Source organism: Phalangium opilio, unplaced genomic scaffold, assembly GCF_054372755.1.
Source record: "Phalangium opilio isolate 3A_F unplaced genomic scaffold, DU_Popi_V2 ptg000003l_1, whole genome shotgun sequence".
Taxonomy (NCBI): domain Eukaryota; kingdom Metazoa; phylum Arthropoda; class Arachnida; order Opiliones; family Phalangiidae; genus Phalangium; species Phalangium opilio.
Window position 1 is genome coordinate 10964915 of NW_028324145.1, and position 22836 is coordinate 10987750.

General features: G+C 33.8%; 7 protein-coding genes across 18 annotated transcripts in view; 5 read left to right on the forward strand and 2 right to left on the reverse strand.

Moving 5' to 3' along the window:
• The window catches only part of LOC149717793 (uncharacterized), a 97791-nt gene extending 94476 nt beyond the window's left edge, over nt 1-3315 (forward strand). For 10 of the 12 annotated variants that reach the window (XM_089840717.1, XM_089840721.1, XM_089840720.1 and 7 more), the window contains 3 exons: nt 51-220; nt 503-744; nt 948-3315. In XM_089840717.1, the coding sequence (XP_089696843.1) occupies nt 51-220; nt 503-744; nt 948-978 (443 nt within the window). In that variant the 3' untranslated portion in view covers nt 979-3315. The remainder of the gene's footprint in view (nt 1-50; nt 221-502; nt 745-947) is intronic. The other 2 variants (XM_089840719.1, XM_089840729.1) reach the window with 1 other exon arrangement.
• An 87-nt stretch (nt 3316-3402) lies between these two features.
• LOC149717795 (uncharacterized) lies at nt 3403-5224 on the reverse strand. The gene is made up of 6 exons (XM_089840731.1): nt 5005-5224; nt 4750-4921; nt 4544-4685; nt 4247-4403; nt 4038-4168; nt 3403-3955 (listed from the first exon to the last, which is right to left on the reverse strand). The coding sequence occupies exons 1-6, from the start codon at nt 5209-5211 to the stop codon at nt 3841-3843; spliced, it is 924 nt and encodes a 307-aa protein (XP_089696857.1). The 5' UTR covers nt 5212-5224; the 3' UTR covers nt 3403-3840.
• A 685-nt stretch (nt 5225-5909) lies between these two features.
• Nucleotides 5910-6750, reverse strand: LOC149717796 (cytochrome c oxidase subunit 5B, mitochondrial-like). The gene is made up of 4 exons (XM_089840733.1): nt 6607-6750; nt 6417-6490; nt 6232-6331; nt 5910-6157 (listed from the first exon to the last, which is right to left on the reverse strand). Exons 1-4 carry the CDS (start codon nt 6686-6688, stop codon nt 6051-6053), a joined length of 363 nt encoding a protein of 120 aa, XP_089696859.1. The 5' UTR covers nt 6689-6750; the 3' UTR covers nt 5910-6050.
• Nucleotides 6751-6782: 32 nt separating this feature from the next.
• Vps29 (vacuolar protein sorting 29) lies at nt 6783-8305 on the forward strand. The gene is made up of 3 exons (XM_089840732.1): nt 6783-6912; nt 6997-7306; nt 7367-8305. Exons 2-3 carry the CDS (start codon nt 7222-7224, stop codon nt 7828-7830), a joined length of 549 nt encoding a protein of 182 aa, XP_089696858.1. The 5' UTR covers nt 6783-6912; nt 6997-7221; the 3' UTR covers nt 7831-8305.
• A 328-nt stretch (nt 8306-8633) lies between these two features.
• On the forward strand, nt 8634-12335 carry LOC149717798 (uncharacterized). Its single transcript, XM_089840730.1, has 5 exons — nt 8634-9104; nt 9373-9636; nt 9697-10110; nt 10187-10439; nt 10517-12335. Exons 1-5 carry the CDS (start codon nt 8904-8906, stop codon nt 10570-10572), a joined length of 1188 nt encoding a protein of 395 aa, XP_089696856.1. The 5' UTR covers nt 8634-8903; the 3' UTR covers nt 10573-12335.
• Nucleotides 12336-12606: 271 nt separating this feature from the next.
• On the forward strand, nt 12607-13446 carry LOC149717799 (mitochondrial import inner membrane translocase subunit Tim13). Its single transcript, XM_089840734.1, has 2 exons — nt 12607-12783; nt 13009-13446. The coding sequence occupies exon 2, from the start codon at nt 13010-13012 to the stop codon at nt 13283-13285; it is 276 nt and encodes a 91-aa protein (XP_089696860.1). The 5' UTR covers nt 12607-12783; nt 13009; the 3' UTR covers nt 13286-13446.
• A 492-nt stretch (nt 13447-13938) lies between these two features.
• Nucleotides 13939-22836, forward strand: part of Pxn (Peroxidasin) — a 28463-nt gene continuing 19565 nt past the window's right edge. Inside the window, exon 1 of the mRNA XM_089840735.1 lies at nt 13939-14469. Within this exon, the coding sequence (XP_089696861.1) occupies nt 14288-14469 (182 nt within the window). The 5' untranslated portion in view covers nt 13939-14287. The remainder of the gene's footprint in view (nt 14470-22836) is intronic.

Below are 22836 nucleotides of genomic sequence, written 5' to 3' on the forward strand. Positions count from 1 at the left end.
TCCATCCGGATCGTGGGTTTTGGTTAACGCGCGGCGGCGCTTCTCGTTAGCTTTTTTCCCACCAGATTACATGGAGAGCGACAACGATATTCGGGCCTTGGAAGAGGAAATCTACGAGTTGCAAGAGTACAACGCCAAAGTCGAGTCGGAAATGATCAAGCTGTGCACGGACATTACGCAGATGGAGCAACAGATTCGTTTGACCGAACGGGTAACTGTTGTTAGTTGTACCATAATACACTGTCCATTTATTTCATACTTTGGATCCTATACAACCATTAGACACTCTCCTTTGAAGACCACACCAGTGACAGATTGTTGCTTCCCCCCGTAAAATGAAAACGTTTCTAGTCCCAAAATAATTTAGATTGGAAAGTCAATTCCCAACAAGTAGATAAAAAATAGGCCAATATCACAGGGAAACCTTGGGAAGTTTTTTTTAGTTATTTTGTCCAGTTTGACCTTAACGCGTATTGTCTCTTTTGTACCGTACTTGATTCAGGATAACCAATCTCTGGCCGAGAAAAATAGCCACTTATCGGAATATTACGAGTCTTTGAGAAACAATTTTATTTCGTTGTTGGATCACGTTAGACTCCCGAATTTCGACGAGAAACCCTCTCCGCAGAATTTCGACACTTACCTGAACAAGTTGCAGTCTCTTTGCGGTGACAATTACCGGGAAGAGAACCGCGCCGTTCTCTCGACAGTCAAACAAGCGCTACAGGACTTTTCTATGCCTTAGTAAGTACATCTATTTATGTTTTTTCTTTTGTTTTGGATGGTTTTTGGTCCGCCTGGTTTTATATTTTGGTCGTATTACAAATAATATAAGTTATTATTTCCTATTTTATTGAAAACCGCACTGTCGTTTTACTCGCACCTACTTTTCGTCATCAATTATTATTGATAAGTCTATCTGTTCCCAATCCTATTTCATTAAACAGCCAAAACTCTAACAACTGGGTGAGATCCTGAGGATTCACCAACGAGGGCAAAAATGTATTTCTTTCTATTATTTAATTTTTAATCAGAAAAGCAAAATCTGAAATTTATTTATTTCATTGGGGAAAGTGTTTTAAATCCAAATGATTTAAGCAAAAATCAGACTGTTTAGTAATAATATTACAAGATTGGTCGAGCACTGTTTCCTTCCTCGGTTTTCGTATCTTCTCGCAAACAAACAAACAAATTAAGAAAAGGCAGCAAACTTGCCTTTTTCAAAAACATTCCCCCAAAACTCTCTTCAAATCCGAACAAAACCCAAATCTTCTCTTTTACCCTTTGACCCCTCATCCTTGACATCAAATAAAAAAACGGGAGACTTCTTTTTGTACATAAAGAAATATTTAGGCCTAAAAAGTCGCGCACCAGGCCCATTTTTAATGCTGTGATGTTTTTTCTTAAATAATATCTCTCGCGCAAATTAATTAAATTTGTAAAAATAAAAAAGCCCCGTTTGATTTCATTTATTGACGACCCCCTTGGACCACGAAATACGCGGCGGAAAACGGATTTTTTGAATTTCGCTCAAAATTATATAAAGAAATATCGCGCGATTGGTCACGAGTATTAGAGATAAATTATCGTTATTTAGTTTATAATTATTTCAGTATTATTTTTAATTAAAAAAGAAATTAAATAATAATCTTAAAGGAACGTTAAGAAACGTATCTTTAATGATTTGAAAAGTGATATAGACAGTCATTCCTAATAAAAAAAGATTATATATATTTCAGTATTAATAATTATTTTAATTACCGTAATTTCACGGCATTTAATTATTTATTTATTTATTTATTTATTTTTAAGTTTAATTATTAGGTGTAAATATCTTTAGTTTCATTCTAAATAGACCATCGTATTTAATTCAAAAATACCGGTGTCTAAAAATACGAAATAAATTATATTAATATATTAAGGAATAAATTATTAATAGATTAATTATTATAGCACCCAAGAAAAATATAGGTTTTTTTTTAAACAAATAAACCTTTATTTGACAAATTAGTATGCGAGGTCGAAGTTCCCAAAACTAATTTATGAGTTAATTTATTTATCTTTAATTGCGAGGGAATATATTTATAAAGTGAAAATTAAATTAAAAAAAACGTATTAAACGGTTCTTCGGTGTAATTCACACTTTATTCTTAATTAAGAATAAATTAAATTGCTGGCGCACCTCACAGCACCTCTCTGGGAAAAGAAAAATATAAAAAATAGGAAGTTTTTTCAAACCAATTTTCTTGTTTTTTAAAGACAAAAATGCGGTAAAATTATTTATAAAGAAAACTTTATGAAAAAACTTTTTCATTTAAAATAAAACATAACACGTGTTTTCACGAGAAAATCGCTGAAAAATCCTCGACAAAATAAAACTCTTTAAAAAAAGCGAAACATTTTGAGACCAAAAATGATATTAAAAGAAATAAAATGAAATAAAATTACCAAATAAAAATTAATAACTGTTTCTCATGTCAAGATATTTTAAACAAAAGTTGTAGAAAAAAAAAGACTAAAAAAAATAAGAAATTGTAAATAGTTGTTTGGGGTATATTGGCGTTGTTGTTTTTAAGAAAAAGGCAAAAACAAAAACAAATTCACAATATTCGATTACCTTTTTATTTTTTATTTTTTCATTCATCCAATCGCGGCTCAGAATTATCCCACAGAAATTTTAATTTCAATGCCAATATTGAAATAAAAACACACCCCGGTCGGCTTTTGAAAAAAAAATTATTGAAATTTATAATTCTTCTTTAAAAAAAAAATCCGTATAGACGTAAAATCACTCAGTTTTAAATATTCAAAAAGCTTCTAGCTTAATTTCAATCAAATTAATTTTTCATTTAAATTGCCAGCTACGAATAAATTTAATAATAAAATAAAAAATAAAACAGGGTCATGTAAAAAGCAAAAAAAAAAAACAAAAACAAAGAATCAAGATAAAAAAAATAACAAAAAAAAACCGCAACTTGAAAACAATTTGTAGTTTGGAGATAAGAAACAAAACTAAAATTTACTTCCAAGTAGTGAAGAGTAAACAATGTGTAAATAACGTTTAGCCAACACCCTGGCTCAGTATAGCTATAATGAATAACTCTTTGAAAAAAAAACAAGCAAACAAATTATTATTATTATGAAAATACCAAAGAAATCTCTCGTTTTTAGCGGTGAAACACTTAATAACAATTTCCCCCAAAATTTAAATAAGGAAAAAAACAAATTATATGAAAAAAACAACAACAACAACAACAAATAACACTGTTTATGTCGAAAAAAAAATTAATAAAACCAAAAAGTGTTTCTTCTCAACTTAACGTATATTTCAACTTTTTTTTTTTGTAGACGCAGTTATTCAACCAGTCACCTGAAAATGCCAACAAGATGAAAATGTCACGGTAGGTTTTTGCCAAAAACAAAATCTTTATTACTTCACTAACCAACTGTTAGAGCGTTACAATTAACAACTCTTTCTCCTTTAACAATATTCATTTAACATCTTGCAAAAATAACATTCCATCTTTCTATATTAACAAACATTTACCTTTTGAGCCTCCAGGCCGAAGTATAGTGAAGTTATTATATAAGGCCTATTTATTTATTTTTTTAAACAACATTGCCGATATGTACGGTTAGAACGCAGCGGCTAAAGTATATAGGAGTAATTTTTAATACTTGTTTTAAGAACACGAAATTGTTTTTTAAACATTCGAGTGATATTTAGTATAGTATAGTATATAAAATCGATTCGTCTTAAATTAGTAAGGGATCATATCGAAAAAGTGGTTTCCTCATATTTGAGCGCATTTTATCGTTTAAACATCTATTTATTTTTTTTTACATGGCGTCCAAATTGGGGACGGATTCCAGTAGTTCTTTTCTGTGACGCACTGTCTCGACATGGTCACGGTGATTTTTTAGTCGAGTTTGTAGTTCACGCAGTTTTTCTTGTCTACAAGAAAGTACAAAGGTTTAAAATTTCTGTACAGATTAGCGTCTCATTATATAAAATCTAATTTAAGATGAAAATGTACCTGATCTTAGCTTTGTTCTCCATCTTTAAGCTGTGACGCTCTTTCTTTTCTAAGGCTTGTTGTTCCAACGCCGTCATCGCTTCCGTTCGTCCTTTACTGGCTATTTTCTCCAACCTTTCTTCCTCGATTTGCTATTAAAATCGAATAAATTGAACTTTCAAGATATTCTTAACCGTTCAATACGAAAAGTGAAATTTAATTCAATATACCTTTCGCCTCTCTTCGGCTTTTTCGAGTTTCTCCTCGATGTCTTCCTTGGTTAAATTTATTTTCTTTTTGGACAGGGCTCTTTGCAGACTGAGTGGCGGTAGTTTCCTCAACCCAGGAGCAGCGGGATCCGCTATATCGGCTGGAACGATTTCGAATCTATATGGGAGGACATGACGGTGGCAGAAGGAAGGTTTGTTATAATTGTATTAAAAAATGGGGACTGGGCCATCCGTATTCTAGACACTCCCTAGAATTGGTCCCCGTGGGTGTAATGGAGGGAAAGAAACAATATTGACCTCAATCCGCCAGCGGCTCTCGAAGGAGGTCGAGGGACAAACCCTTCCTCTCGCAGTTTGTTTAAAATATTAATCTCTTCGGTCTTCTCTTTGTCTTTGGGACTCAATTTTCTGGTACAAGCTTTACCCACGATTAGAAGGTCTATAACAAAGAAGGGGGGATTGTGATATTTTTTGGTTAAAATGATGGTTAGAATGGGCCTTACCTATAGATTCATTTTCCTTGAAGTTCGCTTCAATTTCGTTGACCTTTTCTGGTTCCGAAAATTCGGTGATTACGAACGAATATTCCTCTTCTAATTCGTCAATTCCCGAATCGTGACTTGACGCCGAATGGGAACCATCTTTATCTTCCTTGTTTTGTTCTTCCGGCTGTTTCTGTTGAGGTTAAAATCAGGACAGATCCAGGGTCAACCCAAGGGTCACTGGACACTCGTAAAGAGACGTAAAACGAAGCTTACCTCTTGCGCGTCGTCAGTTAGAAGGTCGTCGTTTCGATCGCCTTCGGGATCTTTACGATCATTTTTGTCCTCTATTTCGTCGGACACTTTCTCTTCCGCGACCTCGAAGGTCAAGGGTGCCCCGGACGCGGTCACGTCTGTGCAACGGGCTATGTCCGGTCGGTTCGGAGCCACCAAACCGGAACTTTTACTCGGAGAACACCCCATCACGGTTTTAAAACTCGGAGATATACTGGTTTACGGTCCCTATATCCGAGAAGAGAAATTCCGCGGTCAGCTTGGCAACAACCCAGAAGTCTTTTTGATTTGTGTTTGTTGTAGCGTTGCCACAGCAACGTTTTGAAGTTTTGACTATTAACGTGCACGCGAAATGTATCAGGCTTCGTATTTCTCCGAACCGGCCTGCACGTGATTACTTAATGTGTGCCTAACCTCTACCGTAACTACCCGCTGGTCGATTTGTTTAGGAGTATGACGTCTTTGGAGAGCGGTTTTAAGGAACTATAACCTTGATTATCGGAAATAATGTTTCATTCCCCTTTAACTTCCGTGGCTTTGACATTAATATCCGCTTTCTCCAACTTGTTTACGCCTTTATAAATAGACTAAAACCTTTGCGGAAACTGTCCCAACCCCTCCCCCTGTCAATTCAACGCGATGTAATTATGTATTTTAACTTTTTATGACATTTATTTTGACCTGTTCAAATGTGTTACGGACGGTTACAGCGACCATAGAATGGGGGTGTAGAGGGGGTAGGGAATATTGACTAACCATTTGTGTATTGCAATGAAGCTACCCCTACCCCAGTGTGTGGAAATTTAACCTAACCATTTCTCATCTAGTTCTTGCCTAATTTTTCAATCCCAATATTTACTTCTCATAACCACCAGAAATATGACAAATTTCAATTTTGTCATTTATTTTAATTTAAAGATACAATTATACACAAATCATGAAATAGACACTACAACAAAGTTTTTATTTAACAAATTTTTTTTAAATTGGTTTTGTTTTTTCTACAATGTATTGTGGGTAATATTCCCTCACAAAGGTTTAGCATCAACTAGTTTAAAGTAATAACCACATTCACAACGTTTAGGGCTTCCCTTTTGAACCCACATCCAGTTTATGCTAGTGGCGTCTTCTTCACCTGAAAGTAAAAAAAAAAAAAAATCATTTCAGTTAATATTAATCACAGGTTAATTATAGTAGTTTTGATCTTACAAATGCAGCCAATCATCCTGCTCTCCAAATGAGATGGAATTAAGTTTGGGGTTTCTTTAGTTCCACCAGCACGCTTGTAAACTCTCATATCGAAGGGATTCTAATTGATAAAAATCACAGGGAAAAAATATATCACCAATTAGTAATTAATTCCCCATCACCAAATGAATGTTAATTATACATACATCATTACCAGCCAATTTGGCTAAAATTTCCTTTTTCTCTGTACCAACCGCGTGTTCCACGGGGTCAAGCAAAGCTTCATGAAAGATAATACCAAATTTAAATTAAATATTTAAACTTAAATTATCAATTAAAAGTTGGGTCAATAAATTAAAACCAGGAAGTTTTGGGCCAAGGCTTAGTATTTCTTACTTTCTTCAGCTAAACACCTGCTAGAAATAGAGAAGCTTCGAGCGAAGATTCTGGAAACGTTACGCGCGACTAGTTGTGCCATTTTTAATTATTATTGGCGAATAATTAAATTAAGGAATGATCCTAATTCAAATTTTAATCGAGAATAATGCGCACCACCTTTTCGGTATCCTTAAAAATCCACAAAGGTCATAACACGGAACCGGAAGTTACATAACATTTGCAACTTTTCCTCCAACGTCGTCTGCTCAATCTCTTATCTAACTTCAAAGAGAGTTAGGCCCAAGTGTTTGTCTATAAATTTAGGTAATTATTATTATTGAACATTTTTATTATTAATTTATTAAGTCATCCTTATAAGTATTTAAGTATAAAAAGTATAATTTACAGATTCTTATTCAGGATTCAAACCGATATAACATAGAAATAATTTGTGAAGAAGCTTCGACTTAAGCCTAACACTTTCCCCTGATCACGAGATAGGAGGCGTGGTGTTGGTGGTGACCAATCACGGATTTTAATGTGATATAAAGTTAATTAGAATTAATAATCAGAGAATATCAAAATTACCAAATCAATCAGTACGAGGAAAAATTATTTATAACTAGAACCAAAATGCTTGTACTAGTTCTTGGAGATTTACACATTCCTCATAGATGTTATAGCCTACCTGCTAAGTTCAAGAAACTCTTAGTTCCAGGTATGAGATATTAAAATTTTAATTATAGTAATTAAAATTAATATCATTGCTAATGTGTAGGGCGAATTCAACACATTTTATGTACTGGTAATCTATGTACTAAAGAATCATTTGATTATCTGAAAACCTTGGCTAGTGATGTTCACGTTGTCCGAGGAGATTTTGATGAAAATCTTAATTACCCTGAGCAAAAGATAGTCACTGTTGGACAATTTCGTATTGGACTTTGTCACGGACATCAAGTAGTTCCATGGGGTGACCCTGATTCTTTAGCAGCCATTCAGAGGCAATTGGATGTGGATATCTTGATATCTGGTCACACGCATCGTTTTGAGGCTTATGAGCATGAAAATAAATTCTACATAAATCCTGGCTCGGCCACTGGAGCTTACAGCGCTCTAGATAGTAATATCACCGCCTCCTTTGTCTTAATGGACATTCAATCTACAACAGTGGTCACTTATGTGTATCAGTTGATTGGAGATGATGTCAAAGTTGAGAGAATAGAATATAAAAAACCCTAAATCTGGAATATTTTTTTTTTTTTTTTTTGGAATTGACAACGAGATATAATGAGAAATTATTGCAAATATATCAAAATAAATTTGGATTTTTTTTTTCTGTCATTCCAACTTGTAAGTAGAAATTTGTTGTAATTAGCCTTATTCCTGATCAGCGCCACCTACCCATAGCGGCGACTTTGAGAACTACTGTAAGCGGTAAGCCAATCAGAAGTCTCTAAAATCTGGTGACGTCACTGACGGGCACTCTCGGGGTCTTACCAAAAATGACGTCACCAGATTTTAGCGACATCTGATTGGCTTGCCGATTACAGTAGTTCTCAAAGTCACCGCTATGGGTAGATGGCGCTGATCAGGAATAAGCTACGCTAATTCAAATTTGTCTAAATGTTATTTCAGTTTGAACATTTAATTTTTACAAATATTTCAGCATTCAATAATTATTATTATTATGTGTTTAATAAATATTATAATTTAATTTTGAGATTATTTTATTTCCTTAATTAAAATTTAATTTACAGTACAAATCCTTAAAAACCAAAAAAATTCGGACTTACTACATTTTTGCATTACTTTTTAAATTTAAAGTCCCGCTGACTTCGCGAAGTAAAGTTCCGATCACGTGTATACTCAACAGCCAATGAGAGTAGAGCTAACAGAAATAGGAACCGGAAGCCAGTTTTGGACAACGTATACCGAAATGCTGACGTCAAGGGTTCAAACCGAGTAGTCGGTCATTAGACGTTTTCTCTTTCGGCTTTTTGAGATTTTAATTCGTTTTACGTATTTATTTTAAGTTTTATTGGGGTTTTTGTTTTAAAATTTGTTTATCTATAGATATTTTTAAAAGAAATTAACCTTTTATAAAAATTAAACGCGATTACGTAAATAACTATCCGACACCTTGATTCAAGCCATCCAACTTTAGCAGTCGGCACGATCGTGGTTTGACGGTGTATCTCTCTTTGATGTCTCTATTTTTTAAACGAGGAGCAATCATATAGTCGCTCTCTTCGCGGTTGTAACATATTGTAGGTTTTCCTTTTTTTTTCTTCTTCTCCTTCTTCAAAATCCAAATGTACAGAATGATATTAGAAAGAATTAATTTCGAGGATGTAATTAATCCTCAATTCGCGTTCCCGATCGTCGGGGTTTTACTATGCGCTTTATTAGTTTTCGCCTTTGGTTTCAAAACCCCGGCTCAACCTCCTAGTTTTGATTTCGTGGACGAACACAGGAAAGCCACTAGCAAAAAGAAGCAGAAAAATAAGGAAAAGGTAAGCGACCATCCACCATAAAATAAATCCGTAACCGCTATTAAGCCTTTGATAGGGTAATGGTAGTCCTCCGCGTTCGACTGTATTAAGCTCTATGGGGAAATAACATGGGATGCCATTAGTCTATACCCTAAATAAACCCCGCATGGTCAGGAAATATTCCGACGTAATTTTAACCCTAATTAAGGCCTAATTTAAGCAATTTTATTTAAAACCCAAAGAGAGAGGGGGGAAAAAGATCTTATCTTAATAATTTAAAATCCTTTAGCAACAAACTAAACTAGTACAAAATGGAGCTGCCCAAACCCAATCTCGCGTCCAAGCTGCTTCAAATGAATCTAGTAAAGATAATAAAAGTGAGAGTAAGGCTCCTTCTAAGGGAAGTAAGGATACTGGGAAAGATAAATCAGAGAAACAACCACACGCTCAGACTCCAGCCAAAGTGATACCCTCGAAGAATGTGCCATCAAAAGCCCCTTTGCCCACTAAAGCTCAGAATGTCAAGGGGCAACCAGTTAAGGCTGAAGCAAAGGTTAGAGTCCTTTCTTTTAAACTGACCCCCAAGTTACGCTAATTATTTTTGAAACATTAGGATAAAAATAAGAAGGTCAACAACAATGCTACAAACTCTAATAAGAAAGCTAAGGTTGAGACTGAGGAAACACCTCAAGCTTCTCCGGAAGAGAAAGAAATTATTGGCGGAGGTGAATGGGCTCAAATCATCTCTAGAAAAGAACGGAAAAATAGAAAGAAAGATGAAAATATCACTAGTGAAGTAGAGAAACTGCTCAATAACAATGAGTCCGCTACTGGAGGAAAGAAAAACAAGAAGAAAAAGGAGGAAAAGGTTAAGGAAAGCCCCAAAGTTGAACCCGTTGAAGTAAAAGAAGTTCAACAACCCGTAGCCGTAGTCGAGATTAGTAAACCCGAAGCTCAACCAGAACCGGTGGTAGAAATTAAGAAGAAACCAAGCAAGCCTGAGAAAAAGGAAAACTCCCCAGAAAAGGTTTACTACAACTGTTTATTATATTTTATGTTAATTAATTATTTAACATAAAATCATCTAACAATTAAAATTTCAGAAATCAGTAAAAGACTCCGCTAAACCAGCTGAAACTCCGGCTAAAAAGACTCCAGAAAAGGCAGTACCCAAACAGGCTGAAAGCCAACAGCAAAAAAACCGTCCTACTGAAGATAAAAAACCATTGGCAAAAGAAGCCGTCACCGACAGTGTCAAAAATGTCAATGACGAAGCTGTTAAAAGTAGTAGTGATAAGAAAAATGAAGATGCGTCTAATCCAGAGGCTTCCAACGTTGTTTTTGATGAGCTCGGAGGTTTGTTATCACATTAAAACAGTTTTAAAATGATAACAATTACAATTTAGACATTTTTTCAAACTTTAACTCTACAGATATGTGGCAAGACGCTAAACCAACGAAGAAAAAGAAGAAAGTTCGAAAGGAATAAAAAATTCTTAGAAGATATTTCCCACCGTAATTTTGTGCCATGCATAATATCCAGTGAACAAGAGAGAGAGAGAGCGATGGAGAGTTTTTTGCAACAATCAATATCTTCCCTGAAACATTAAAAAAAAATACATAAATAACATTGGTAAACAATCAATCAATCAATTGATGGATAAACAAACAAACAAACAAACACTCGGAAAAAAAAAAACAACATTTCAGGTAAGTATGTATGAGTGCAGGTGCTGAAGTAACTAAAGTAAAAGTAATTAATGACAAAATTCAAGGATTAATTTGGTAATTAAGAGATCATTATGCAAAAAGAATTTAAAGAGCAACGCGAAATGCAATGCAATTGTTTCGCAAGTACTTTAAAAAAAAAACATGGATATATTAATATTATATATTTTACATATCGAACAATTTTTCGATATAAAAAGATATAATCTGATTGAAGTGAAGAGTGGGTGGTGATGGTTTATTTTAAACAGCGAGAAAATTAATTAAAAAACGTCTTTTTTGTTTTTTTAATTATAATTATTTACAACCTTTAAATTAGCCTTATTCCTGATCAGCGCCACCTACCCATAACGGCGACTTTAAGAACTACTGTAAGCGGCAAGCCAATCAGATGTCGCTAAAATCTGGTGACGTCACTGACTGGCACTCTCGGGTCTTACCAAAAATGACGTCACCAGATTTTAGCGACATCTGATTGGCTTGCCGCTTACAGTAGTTCTCAAAGTCACCGCTATGGGTAGATGGCGCTGATCAGGAATAAGGCTAATTAAATTTAATTAAATTAAGGCTAGAAAGGGGTATAAAATAAAATAAAATATTTAATCAAAGAAGGCTGTCCCCTAATTAAATGAATGTAAGAAGAAAAAAAAAATAAAAATGGTGGAGGGTGGAAAGTGCCTTTCTAGCTTTGAGTCCGGATTTTTACATACCATTGTTAAGAAATTAATAAAAACATTTAAATAAGGATGGGGGAGTTGTTCAAAGGTGTGTTAATTAATTAATTAATTTCTTTTTTTTTTTATTTTATTATTAAAGTTCTGGGGGAGTTTTTCAGGTATTTTTTAATTTTAAATATTGTTAGTACCGTAATTAAAATTCTCGTTATATATATCCCTTTTTTTACTCCTTTAAAATTTGTTTCGGAGTCGTTAAATAAATTAATTAATTAATTAATTTGTTAGTTGTAGACTGCAAAAAAAAATTAAAATTAAAATAAATAAAAAGATATTTTAGGAAATTTAAATAGATTTATTATTATTATTATTATTATTATTATTATTATTATTGATGGTGCAAAAAATAAAGTATAAGAATTTAAAATAAAATTAAAACAAATAAAGAAGAAGTGAAATCTTTATTTTCATAATTTATATATATATATATAAATATATATATTTCATCTTTGAAACAAATTTTATTCATTCCCAGTTTTCTCACACTTTATTATTATAAGTAATTAAATAAATTGTAAATGAAATGATAATATTATAACAAGTTTTATATTTCGAGTGAAAGAGTTATTATTGAGATGTTGATAATAATTTTCCTCTTTCTCTAAAAGGAGATCAGTGGGGAAAAGAAAAAAAAATCTTTTATCAAAATTTATTAATATTAAATAAGCAATTTGTCAAGTTTTTATAGCTGGGGACAAAAACAATCTTCCTCTCCAGAAATTTCTGAGTTTTTCTCTCCCTCCCTGTAAACTGCAACCCTAGGATTTCATTAAATTACTTGGCAACTGTTTTTAATTCTCTCTTTTAATTTTTAAGGGTTTTATTAACGTAATCAAACGGACTTTTTTTTTTTTTTTTTTTTTTTGGTCGAAAAAGTCATAAATTTTAAATTTCCCGCGTTTATTTATTGTATAGATAGATGGCGCTAACGCATGGTAATCTCGGATTTTGGATGCGTTAAAATACTAAGAATTATTCTTGTGAGAAGAATATAAATTCTGTAAGAATTTTCACATATTTTTATAGAATTCTTACAAATTCTTAGCTAGCTTAATAAGACTTCTTAGTTCTTACAATCAGAACCGGTCCATGCGTGTACTGATGCAAGCCTGCAAGGTTTATTAATTTAAGGTTTTCAAATAAATTGTGGAGTAATTAATTTAATTACCACGAATTAAACTTTTAAGAATACATTCGTGTCCAACGCAGAGCCGTTTAAAATATATTTTAACGATTAGGTAAGCATTGGTTTATGTGATGTAACAGTTTTAGTTAGATTTACCTAAGCCTTGGCTCTTAGAAGTACTTAAATAATTTTAAGTTATTTTTTAAGTGCAATAAACTAAAGGTGCATTGCATTCTTATAATAATTAGAAATAGGGGTTAATTGGGGCATAGTTAAAGGTTTTTTAATATGAAAAAAAAGATCGCCAAAAAGTAAGAACTAAGTGTTTGTGTCTTAGAATGGACGCATTATCAGGAGGTGGAAAACTAACTGGTGCTCAGAAGGAGGATCTGAAAGATCAAGTTAAACAACAAATTGCCATTGCCAGCGCGCAGGAAATTTTGCAACAAATCACGGAAAAGTGTTTTCAGAAATGCATAGCAAAGCCAGGCTTTTCCTTAGACAATTCAGAACAAAAATGCTTGTCAATGTGTATGGATAGGTTCATGGATTCGTTAAATCTAGTCTCTAGAGTCTATAGTGGTCGATTACAGCGAGAAAAGAGTCTTCGTTAATATATGAGATTCACATTAGGTTAATTAATTAAATGGGAAGTCTCCCATTTCTTAATAGTTTCAATGTTGTAAAAATTGAACTGTTATTAGCCATTTAGAAAATGTCATTCAAACAAACACTGATATTAAACATAAATATTTTCTCTTTGATTTAAATTTATTCAATTGGCAAATATTATTTCTTCCTATTACCATAAAATAATGCATCAAAATTAACCCTAACCGAACCTAGTTAGTTTTCCACTTGCGACTTTACCCGGTAGATGGCGCCACCGAATTAGCTGTAACAGTAAAAGGGGGCCATTCCTTAAAGTATACTTCTGGAAACGCGGTTTATTTGAAATTCGCGCGCTTTCTACCTAAACACTTCATTATTGCGATGTGATTTCGACATACCATAAACTACAGCTGACACCAACACATTTTTCAATTCTTTAGCACAGAGATCATCAACCTATACTCTTAGGAAACTTACGTACTTGCCTTTGTTCCCAGAAAGTTCATTTATACGTGTTAATTACTAATTAGCTTCCTTGAACTTGGTTGCCTGTCAAGTTTTTGAAATTTCATTGAAATGACTTCTTTGTAAATTAGCATTGCAACAAGGGGTATTGTTTTTCAAGGGACAAAACGATGCCAATCAAACCACGGAACAATTTCATTTCGTGTGAAATATGATTATGCAAATTAGTTTAAGTTTACTTAAAGCCGTCTGGGATTTGAGAGAAATAGAAAAGGGGATATAGAGGCGGGAAGAAAAATGCGATTTCGGCGAACCACAGAGGCAACCGGCTAAAAAAAAAAAGAGAAAAGAGAAGTCTGGGAACTGTTTAGTTCGCGCCACACCATTCCATCCATACACTTGGCTTCGAGCAATGGGGGAGAGTTGTCGAGCTCCCGATTTTTCTTGACGCGAGAGAACTAAACGAGAGATTTTACAGTTCTCTGCCAGTTAAATTAAAGTACACGAATCGTACCCCTTTTCTTAAGTTAAAACTTAAAATGTCGCGTTTAGTAATTAATAATTTTCGCGTTTTAGTTACGGTTATATTTGGCCTCCAATTGTTTTTAATTGACGCTGTCCCTTGTCCATCCAGGTGTCTGTGCTTCCGTACAACCGTTAGATGCATGTACTTGCAGTTGGACCGTGTACCGGCCGACTTACCACCGGAAACCACAGTTCTGTAAGTCTAGAATCGACTAATTACAACGTTTTAAGGGGTTTTATTGTGATTTTAAAAGCACGTGGTGAATACTAGTAATTTATTCATGGGCTGAAAGAAAATGCATCGGCCTGGAAAAAAAATTACACTCGCTCTGAAATCTATCTTTTCTATTAATATATAAGTTTTCAAGGTCTTTTTTTATCGTTGCCTTTGGGGTTAAAATTGATTTTGAGTTAGCTTCTTTCTTTAAGTTTCTACCCCTTTTTGGTTAACCGGAGAAAACGCCTGAAAAAGATACGATTCGTTTTTTTAACCCATACCTTACGAACTTATATGAAAACTCGTTAATATAATTTTTAATTTTTTTTTTTGAAGAAAAAGAAAAGCGTGAGCGTGATTTTCACGAAGATAAGATGATAATCATTTAAGATAATTTAGATTTAAAATTGCGATTACCTTTACCAGCGATTAAATGTTACGTAAATTTGTTAAAATTATTGTTGAAGGGGCTGCTAGATCAGGGTCCAAGAAATTGCACAATATTCAGTGGGAGAATTTACTATACAGGGTGTTTCTAAAATTTCTGTCAGAATTTGAGGGGATGTTCTTTGGGCGATGACATTTGCCAGGCTAAGGGACACAGTTTTTAAGTTATATTTGGAGTGTTTTAAGGATGACCCCTTAATTAAATTAGAAATAATTGTCTTTAAGTTTCTTAGTTAAATTGAAAGGGGGCCATCCATAAAACACCCCAATCATAACTTATTATGGTGGTCCGGATGGCATTTTCTCTTCAAAATCACTGACATATCTTCCAGAAACACCCTGTATTCCTTATAATACCCTTAGGGCAAAAACCACGTAACTTTCTTTAAACCAACCCTCTTTGTTAAGACATTTCTGCTGTAAATATTTGCATCTAATTTTTTATACGATCGTGACTTTTTGGTTTAGTTTTTGTTGGCTCTGACTGGATAAAATAGAGCCAGCTAAACCCCTTATTAGTATTATTGTTATTACGAGCACATGAAACTGCAATTATTGCTCTATAACGTTTTTTTTTGGTGATTTTTTTTTCTGTCGAAAACGTTGCTCCATAATGTGTGGCAAAAATGATAGATTGATCTTTAGACTGTTTCTTAAGAAATCAGTATGTTATATTCGCAGTTTCATAAATAGTTTTATTTTTTCTTCTACAAAGCGTCTATTATAGTCTGACTTGAGATTTTAGGATGTTAAAACCACGTAAGTCCAAGTTGAAGCGTTACTTGTGTCTTTAGTTTCCTGTAAGTCATAGTTAAGAGTCTTATAAGGGCTTCTAAAACGAGGGGCTAATCACTCTCTGAGACTATACAATAACTACGGGTTACGGGTAATCACTTTAGCCAGGGTATAGGAATGTTTAGAACGCTGAGTGAGTGAGTTTCACCTCGTTCTAAAAATCTCTTCATCAGGTTCCCAGATATTCAAATTCTATACCACAAGAACAAGTATTTTATTTTGAATAATTAATTATTCCCAGAAATATTTAAAAATGAATATTTTTATACTTATACTTGTCAACCTTATTAAATCTGGTTTTAATGTTATACGACAAACTTGACTACCAATATTTCACAGATTGAAATTATTTGATAAATAATTAATGAAAAAGAACGTATATTATTAGGTTTTAATTAAATTTTAATTATCCCCCCCCTCCTCTCCAGACTACACCCTTTTTACCACAAAAATGTGTCGCTTAAATTAATTTCGGTTGTACCGAAAAAAAAATCATTAGTTTAATAACACCCTTTTTGAGCACTGATAATTATTCTTTTGGTAAGCTAGACGATGACAGCGTTCTACCATTGATACCATTGTGGTATACGCTTATTCAACACGGCCTGCCATTACTCCTTAAAATTGTATAAATTTAGGGGGCTTAAGTATAATAATAGGTTATAGAATTGAAGCGAATTTCTACTAAATTCCCGCGGCAACTTTTGACGTTTCGAGATTCTGTAAGAGAATATCTTTTATTGCAAAAATCCTAAGTTCACGGAGTGGATTTCGTCTCAGTTGTAAAGTTCAGCGTCTATAAAGCGAGGTTTTATGAAGTTTAAGAGAAATATCGCGGAATACTTATTTCATGGTATAGGTTAGGTCGGAATTTCTCGTTTCGCTTACGTATTTGACCAAGAAGTGATATCTAGTTTATTAGGGAGAAGGTATAAGATGCCTAAGTATTCGCGTGTCATAGTCCCAGTCCCCCTTTCAAAATAAAAGGGGGACGTAAAAGGAGACCGGGCTATTTCGACTCTCCTCATTTTCGTCATTCGCGTCGCGCTGACGTGAGTTTTCAAGAACCAGTGAGAATGTGCTGGTTGTAATTTAGAGGCGGCGGGGATTAACTCCGGACCTACTTAACGTTTGGGCTAGAGATAAAGCTGCTAGAAATGTGGTGAATTTATACCTTCTCCCTAATAAACTAGATATTACTTCTTGATTAGACCTAGGCCTATAATCGGGTCGAATTCGTGCTCCTAAATAGTGGGCCCTTTTACTATTTAAGAAGCATTCCCATGCGGAGGGTACGTTCCCAAACTGTGATAAAACTAAGACTTTAATCGCGATATTTACGTGAAACAAATCACTAAGAAGCTGTTAAGAACATTACACGGCTACAGAGGCGCGTTATCAACGCCCAGAATCAGAATGTAAGATCTTTTTTTTTCTATCTTCAATTACTAAAAAGAAACCCGCTGAAACTCGGACACTATCTCCTCAAATTATACAACGTAAATTTGATTAGAAGCAGGGTTGTCTAGAATCTCAATGAATGTTATGTTATGGTATTCGGTTGAAACTGCGAGCCATGTTTACTTCTTGATACCTTAAGTTCATAAGATATGTTCACCATAAGTTTGTCACTGGTTACAAACTGGAGCTTGTTATGAAGTGAGTGAGGTAGGTCATAGATTCGAGGTAAAGTGACGCCTGGTGAGGCGCTGCATGTCAAAGGCTTAGTACAGACTAAATAGGAGCTAGATGGAAGTCCTGCAAAATTAACCACCAAGAATTCTCTCGCTTCCGTCGTTCTCGAACTAGCTCGAGCTGTAAGACTCTAGCATAACGAATTATAGAAAGTGTCATACTTATGGAAGGAACATATCTTATAAACTTATAGTAATACATTTTAAAGGTATACGCCGAGTGACTGGCCTCTATAGTTGATAACCGTTTTTAATCATTAATTGGCGTATATCACAAACATTTCAAAATTTATCGTCTAGCTATAGCTTTCCTAAGAAAGTTTCTTCTCAAGGACCCAAAATACTCCATTAATTTTAAAACCAGCAATATTTCTTTCAGTCAATTAGATAAAAAGGAGTAAAAACTTACTTATAGTTGACAAAAACTTGCTTTTATTATCAGCGCATTTAAATTCAGTAAGCAAAGTACCCTATCCCCCTGCAGTATCAACAGAATTTTTTAAGGGGAGGGTTACGAAATTCATCATTCCACGGCTATTTAACATTGGCGCGTTTTCAGAGTCGCTTTCAACGAGAGTTTAGTTGAAAACTAGAATTGAATAGAATAAAAATCCTTCAATTTATTAGAAGGCACGACGAGCGTGGCAACATGGTTCTACCCCTTTGATCTTTATACTCTTTTTTATTTCACCCTTTCTTCTTAATTTCAAGTTTCAAAAGTAAATAGATAAACGAAAAGTGACTGACGCACTGGCGTGAATCAGTATGGTCCTTACAGCGTAAAGACTCCCTTTCCCTCTAGCATCTTCCGTCGACCAATCAGAGCCCTACTTTATGACGTTATCTTTCCCCTCTCTTCGATGAAAAGGGGGCAGAAAATATTTGTTTCGTTTAGTCAGAAGCGACGCTCTTCTTTCTACCTCACTTTATTTAAACACTATTTACTTTTGATAAAACGTACTTAGTTTTTGCTTCAAAATAGTATTCAACGTTTATATTATTTAGGTCATCTTCAAGGGGGAGAGAAGTTTTAAATTAAAAAAATATAAAATAAAACTAAAAACTTAATTTATCCATTCTGATACACCTCAAAGGTCATGGCGAAAAAGCCACGTACACTGTACCTTAGTTAAATCATGGGGAGACTTAACGAGAAGCTTGTTAGGCCTAATTTTATTCCCAAACTTTTAAAGTATATTATTTCACGTGGTTTAAATGAAAGAGTTGGAACTTTATATATAGGGGAAGGTTTTAAATGAAAACTCTAGAAACGTCAAATTGTCACTCCGACGTCGTTATACTACTTGTCCAATTTTGAAATTGAGAGCCTGTTGAGGCTGTTGTACTGGAACTGTACCACCCATGAAGATAGAGAGTTTATTTCAATGGAATATTTATAAGAAAAGGCCTAACTGCTGCTGTTATGTTTCAAAGGCTTATTGTTAAGATCTGAAAGTATATACTTTATTATATACCATATTACAATGAGGTGTTAAAGGTATGTAGACTTGTCTGGAGGTTGTCTAGGGGTGTAGGTATATTGCGGTTCACGCCCTTACTCGATCTTCTCAATGTGTAGGTCAGACAATATGCAAATTGGTATACTATTTATACACTTTAAAGATTCCGTCTTTGGGCGTGACTCCCCGTAACCTCTGACCTACTTTCAAAGTAAACGTAAAATTCATGTATGTCCCTGTACTTTAGTAATGGCCCCTTTATACAGAAATTTGTGTGTATTTTCAACATTACTTTAAATATGTTATTACCCGTACGTTTCTTTCTTCTGAACAAGTAGGCCTAGGTAATGCTAATTTGCAAGAAAATAAATACCCACGCGCTGATGTTTACGATCCTAATAAAATTTCCGTTATTATAATTTCTCAATTTAGAACTGGGTTGTATGTAAGTCTTTTTCCACCCCCAGGGAACGTTTATAGCTTACGTCATAGATAAGAATATTTATGCCTAAAAATGGACTTCTTAACTAAGCTATCTATGACTGAGAACAATTTTTAATAAGGAAAGAAAAATTTGAAACGATGAAAAGGAAGGAGTTAGCGGCGTTGGGGGAGATAGGGGTTTAATTTTAAATTGAAGTCAGATCAAGTCGTCGTCACCTCGGGGCTCGCAGTACAAATTTGGTAATTTATATTACAAACGAAATATAATGTAATGAATTAAGTTAGCACGTTTTTAACTCGTAAAATAAAACTGTCCTTTAAAATTAACCACTAACCAAGCACGCCGCCTAAAAATGTTTAAATTTCATAATGATGGTAATATTGTGGTATAAAAACGGGTTTTAAAAAATGGTTTAGGATATTAAAATTATAATAGCTCTGCAATTTATTTAATATTTTAAACATTGGAATTAACTTTGTGTGGTATTTTATAACACGATCGTGCGCGCATTTAATCCATAAAGATTGATATAAAGTTTGAATTTCCATTAGAAATTTTAATAAATAAAAATTAAGTCTAAGCTAAATTAAAACTTGGCAAATGAATGTGGATTAACAGGTTTTAACTTATCTATTTTTTTTTAAACTATGCTAATCTTCCCAATACTTTATCTAGAATTTTAGTTTTAAAACTTTTAAGTCCCTCTGTAACTTTAATGAAGACTGGATTAATTTTTATTTCAGAATTTTAAGTGCTTAAAATTCCTTAAACTTAATTCACTTTTATATAATTTAGCTTAGACACATCAACTTAAATGTAGCGCGTCTCCCTCTCCGATATCTTGGGGAGACGCGCACCTGTTTCTTCTATATAAGATATCATTTAAAGGGGCCAATTTTCTTATACCCTATTATAAATTTCTAAACTTCTCCTTCATTGCGATTAAAATTGAAAGAGAGAGAGAGAGAGAAAAAGAGAAAAAGAGTTAAAATTCGAGTACTTTCTCTTAAGCGGGGTTATCTTTTGATGGGCGTGACATCCACCATAAAATATTGATAGTTTATATATTCCCTGACGTTTTATCCGATTCCCGTATCCCATTTTCCTCCCCCTCCTCATCTTTTAAGATTTTAGTTTCTAAAGGGAGATTGAAACGTATTTAGTTTTGTTAGCAATTGATTTATTTATTTATTGTTTAAAGGCTAATCCGAGGGAACTGCGATGAAAATAGAGTGTGACTCAAAATTTGCATTACGTGAATTTTGGCTTCAAACCGCTCAATGTCTATAAATATAAGAAAAGAAAAGAAAAGGCATTACATGAATTTTGAGATGAAACTACCTTCTTCATGCAGTTTCGTGCATGCATGTGTTCGAATTCAATTTCCCTTTTAATATTTTAAATTATGATCATTTTGCAATCAAAACTTTGGAGTGACATATCAAATACTTAGAACTTAAAAAAAAATATATAGTTATTTCTAATCTGAATTATAACAATTTTAAAAATTCTCAAGGACTGTTGGGGCAGACACTTTTAAAACAAAGTTAATCTTTCTAGAAATGTACCTATACCCTTTCTAAACCGAGGGGTGAATCACTCTCAGGCCCTTGTACAACGATTTCGGATTACTAGTAATCATTTTAACAATGTCAAGGGCGAGGGTTTTAAAGATTACGAGTAATCTCTTTAGTACAGTCAAAGGTACAGCGTGTACACCGATTAGACTGGGTTGTTAGCCCCTCGATCTATACGTCTCGAGTTCAGTGCCTTTAACAATGTAACAAGGTTTTGTTTCCAGCAACGTTACATATCTTAAAAGGGATAACAACCTTTGTAGTCTACCAAGGGCAGTTTACAGTATCGACCTAATTGCTAAACCCTAATGAACTTTTTAAACGTTGAAATCAATTTGCGAGCGTACAACATTTTAAAATTTCATTATACACATATTTTAACGTACGCTTTAGGCCCATGCAGCGTAATTCCTACGACCCATTAAAGGGGAGCTATACATTATTATATTAAATTTTCTTCATCACTGTGGCCGCCGTCGGGTTTTCTGAAAGAGACCAGAGAAAAACAAAACAAAAAAATAATTTGTTAAAAGCCATTAAGAGGTTTCGGGTTGCGAGCGTCACCAAATTTTTTATTATTATTAAAGAAATATATGACCCCTAGACACGCCACCATTGAAAGGGAAAGGAATTGCAAATTTTAAAACGTCGGTAATTGAGACTCGTAACGTTTTAATTACAAAAGAGATCTTTAAGTCGACGTCACTCGTTTTTTGAAGGAGCTAAATATTACGTCTAATGGCCGTGCAGAAATAGTTCAATGAATTCAGGGAGAAACTAAGATACGCCTTCGACTCCTTTACTTAACTTCTCTATTTGCAAATTGGCGCGTGGGATTATGGCACCGAGAAACTCCACACGTGCTTATAGTCTAACTAAAACCTTAACTAACTAGGCGCATCACGTGTCAAGTTTTCTAAATCGTGTATGGATCGTTGATAAATGGTTTTACAAGTACGAATTATGGTTCATTTCTTACAGAAAGCGTGGATGGTTTTAGGAGCCTATCTTAGTATTTTTAAAACAGCAAGTGGTTGGATACTATTGGTTTATTTAATATTTCCATGAGTAATTTACCAAATCATTGTTGAAGTATCCGATTTTTCAAATTCCCTTTTCTTCTAAAATTAATTATTGTTTTTGAGCTGATGTAATAACTTCGAACGTAGGAGTGATTTTTCTTTTCTTCTTTCTCTTAAGAACTATAATAATTGTTTTTATTCCGGTTTAATTGAGGGTTAAGTCGATTAGTTTTGGAGTTATTTAATGTGAAGTTCTTAGAGATGTGATTGGAAAGTAAATTAAATCAAGTACTAAACGTAATGTTTCCGGATACTGAAGAGAGATTTTAGTGTTTGTTTTTCTATGAACCGATAGATTTGAATCCATTTCTTTGATAACTATATTAAAACGCAATCTGATATTTACTTTCTTGGGAGGATAACCGGTTTTAATAGCAATTTAACCACCCACTCAGTCAAATCCGATAAGATGTCGTTGACATCAAAATAGATCAATTCATTCATAAAATTCTCTCACGACATTTTCTTTTCTCCATCCACATCGCGAATTATTATCTCTTCAATTTTTGATAAGCGTAATTTTCTCTCCAAAGTCCTTCATCCACCTGACTTAAAACCCGTGTACGTCCAACACTAAAACTCTAATTTATTTTGACGTTCAAATTTTTTTACAAATCATTTTATTCTTACTTTTAAACTATTTGGAATTTGTAGGGGGATTCAGAAAACCGAATTAAGACTTTTGCAACCAATTTATATTAATGTTCCAGTCTCTTTTTGAACCATTAAATTTATAAACAGACGTTTTTAAGTCTTAGCCAATAAGTTAAAATGGACTTTGAATAAATCGTGTTAGTCACTATTTCAGCTGACTGGAATATTGTTTGAACAAATATAAAATCTGAC

Excerpts from the sequence above, each read along its gene's own strand:
- LOC149717798 (XM_089840730.1), top strand. The coding sequence starts at position 8,904 with ATGTACAGAATGATATTAGAAAGAATTAATTTCGAGGATGTAATTAAT. Across the intron at positions 9,105-9,372 it reads AGCAGAAAAATAAGGAAAAG|CAACAAACTAAACTAGTACA; the intron begins GTAAGCGACCAT and ends AAAATCCTTTAG. Across the intron at positions 9,637-9,696 it reads CAGTTAAGGCTGAAGCAAAG|GATAAAAATAAGAAGGTCAA; the intron begins GTTAGAGTCCTT and ends TTGAAACATTAG.
- LOC149717799 (XM_089840734.1), top strand. The coding sequence starts at position 13,010 with ATGGACGCATTATCAGGAGGTGGAAAACTAACTGGTGCTCAGAAGGAG.
- Vps29 (XM_089840732.1), top strand. The coding sequence starts at position 7,222 with ATGCTTGTACTAGTTCTTGGAGATTTACACATTCCTCATAGATGTTAT. Across the intron at positions 7,307-7,366 it reads CAAGAAACTCTTAGTTCCAG|GGCGAATTCAACACATTTTA; the intron begins GTATGAGATATT and ends GCTAATGTGTAG.
- LOC149717796 (XM_089840733.1), bottom strand. The coding sequence starts at position 6,688 with ATGGCACAACTAGTCGCGCGTAACGTTTCCAGAATCTTCGCTCGAAGC. Across the intron at positions 6,332-6,416 it reads CCAAATTGGCTGGTAATGAT|AATCCCTTCGATATGAGAGT; the intron begins GTATGTATAATT and ends TTTATCAATTAG. Across the intron at positions 6,158-6,231 it reads CAGGATGATTGGCTGCATTT|GTGAAGAAGACGCCACTAGC; the intron begins GTAAGATCAAAA and ends TTTTACTTTCAG.
- LOC149717795 (XM_089840731.1), bottom strand. The coding sequence starts at position 5,211 with ATGGGGTGTTCTCCGAGTAAAAGTTCCGGTTTGGTGGCTCCGAACCGA. Across the intron at positions 4,922-5,004 it reads TAACTGACGACGCGCAAGAG|AAACAGCCGGAAGAACAAAA; the intron begins GTAAGCTTCGTT and ends TAACCTCAACAG. Across the intron at positions 4,169-4,246 it reads AAGCCGAAGAGAGGCGAAAG|CAAATCGAGGAAGAAAGGTT; the intron begins GTATATTGAATT and ends CGATTTTAATAG.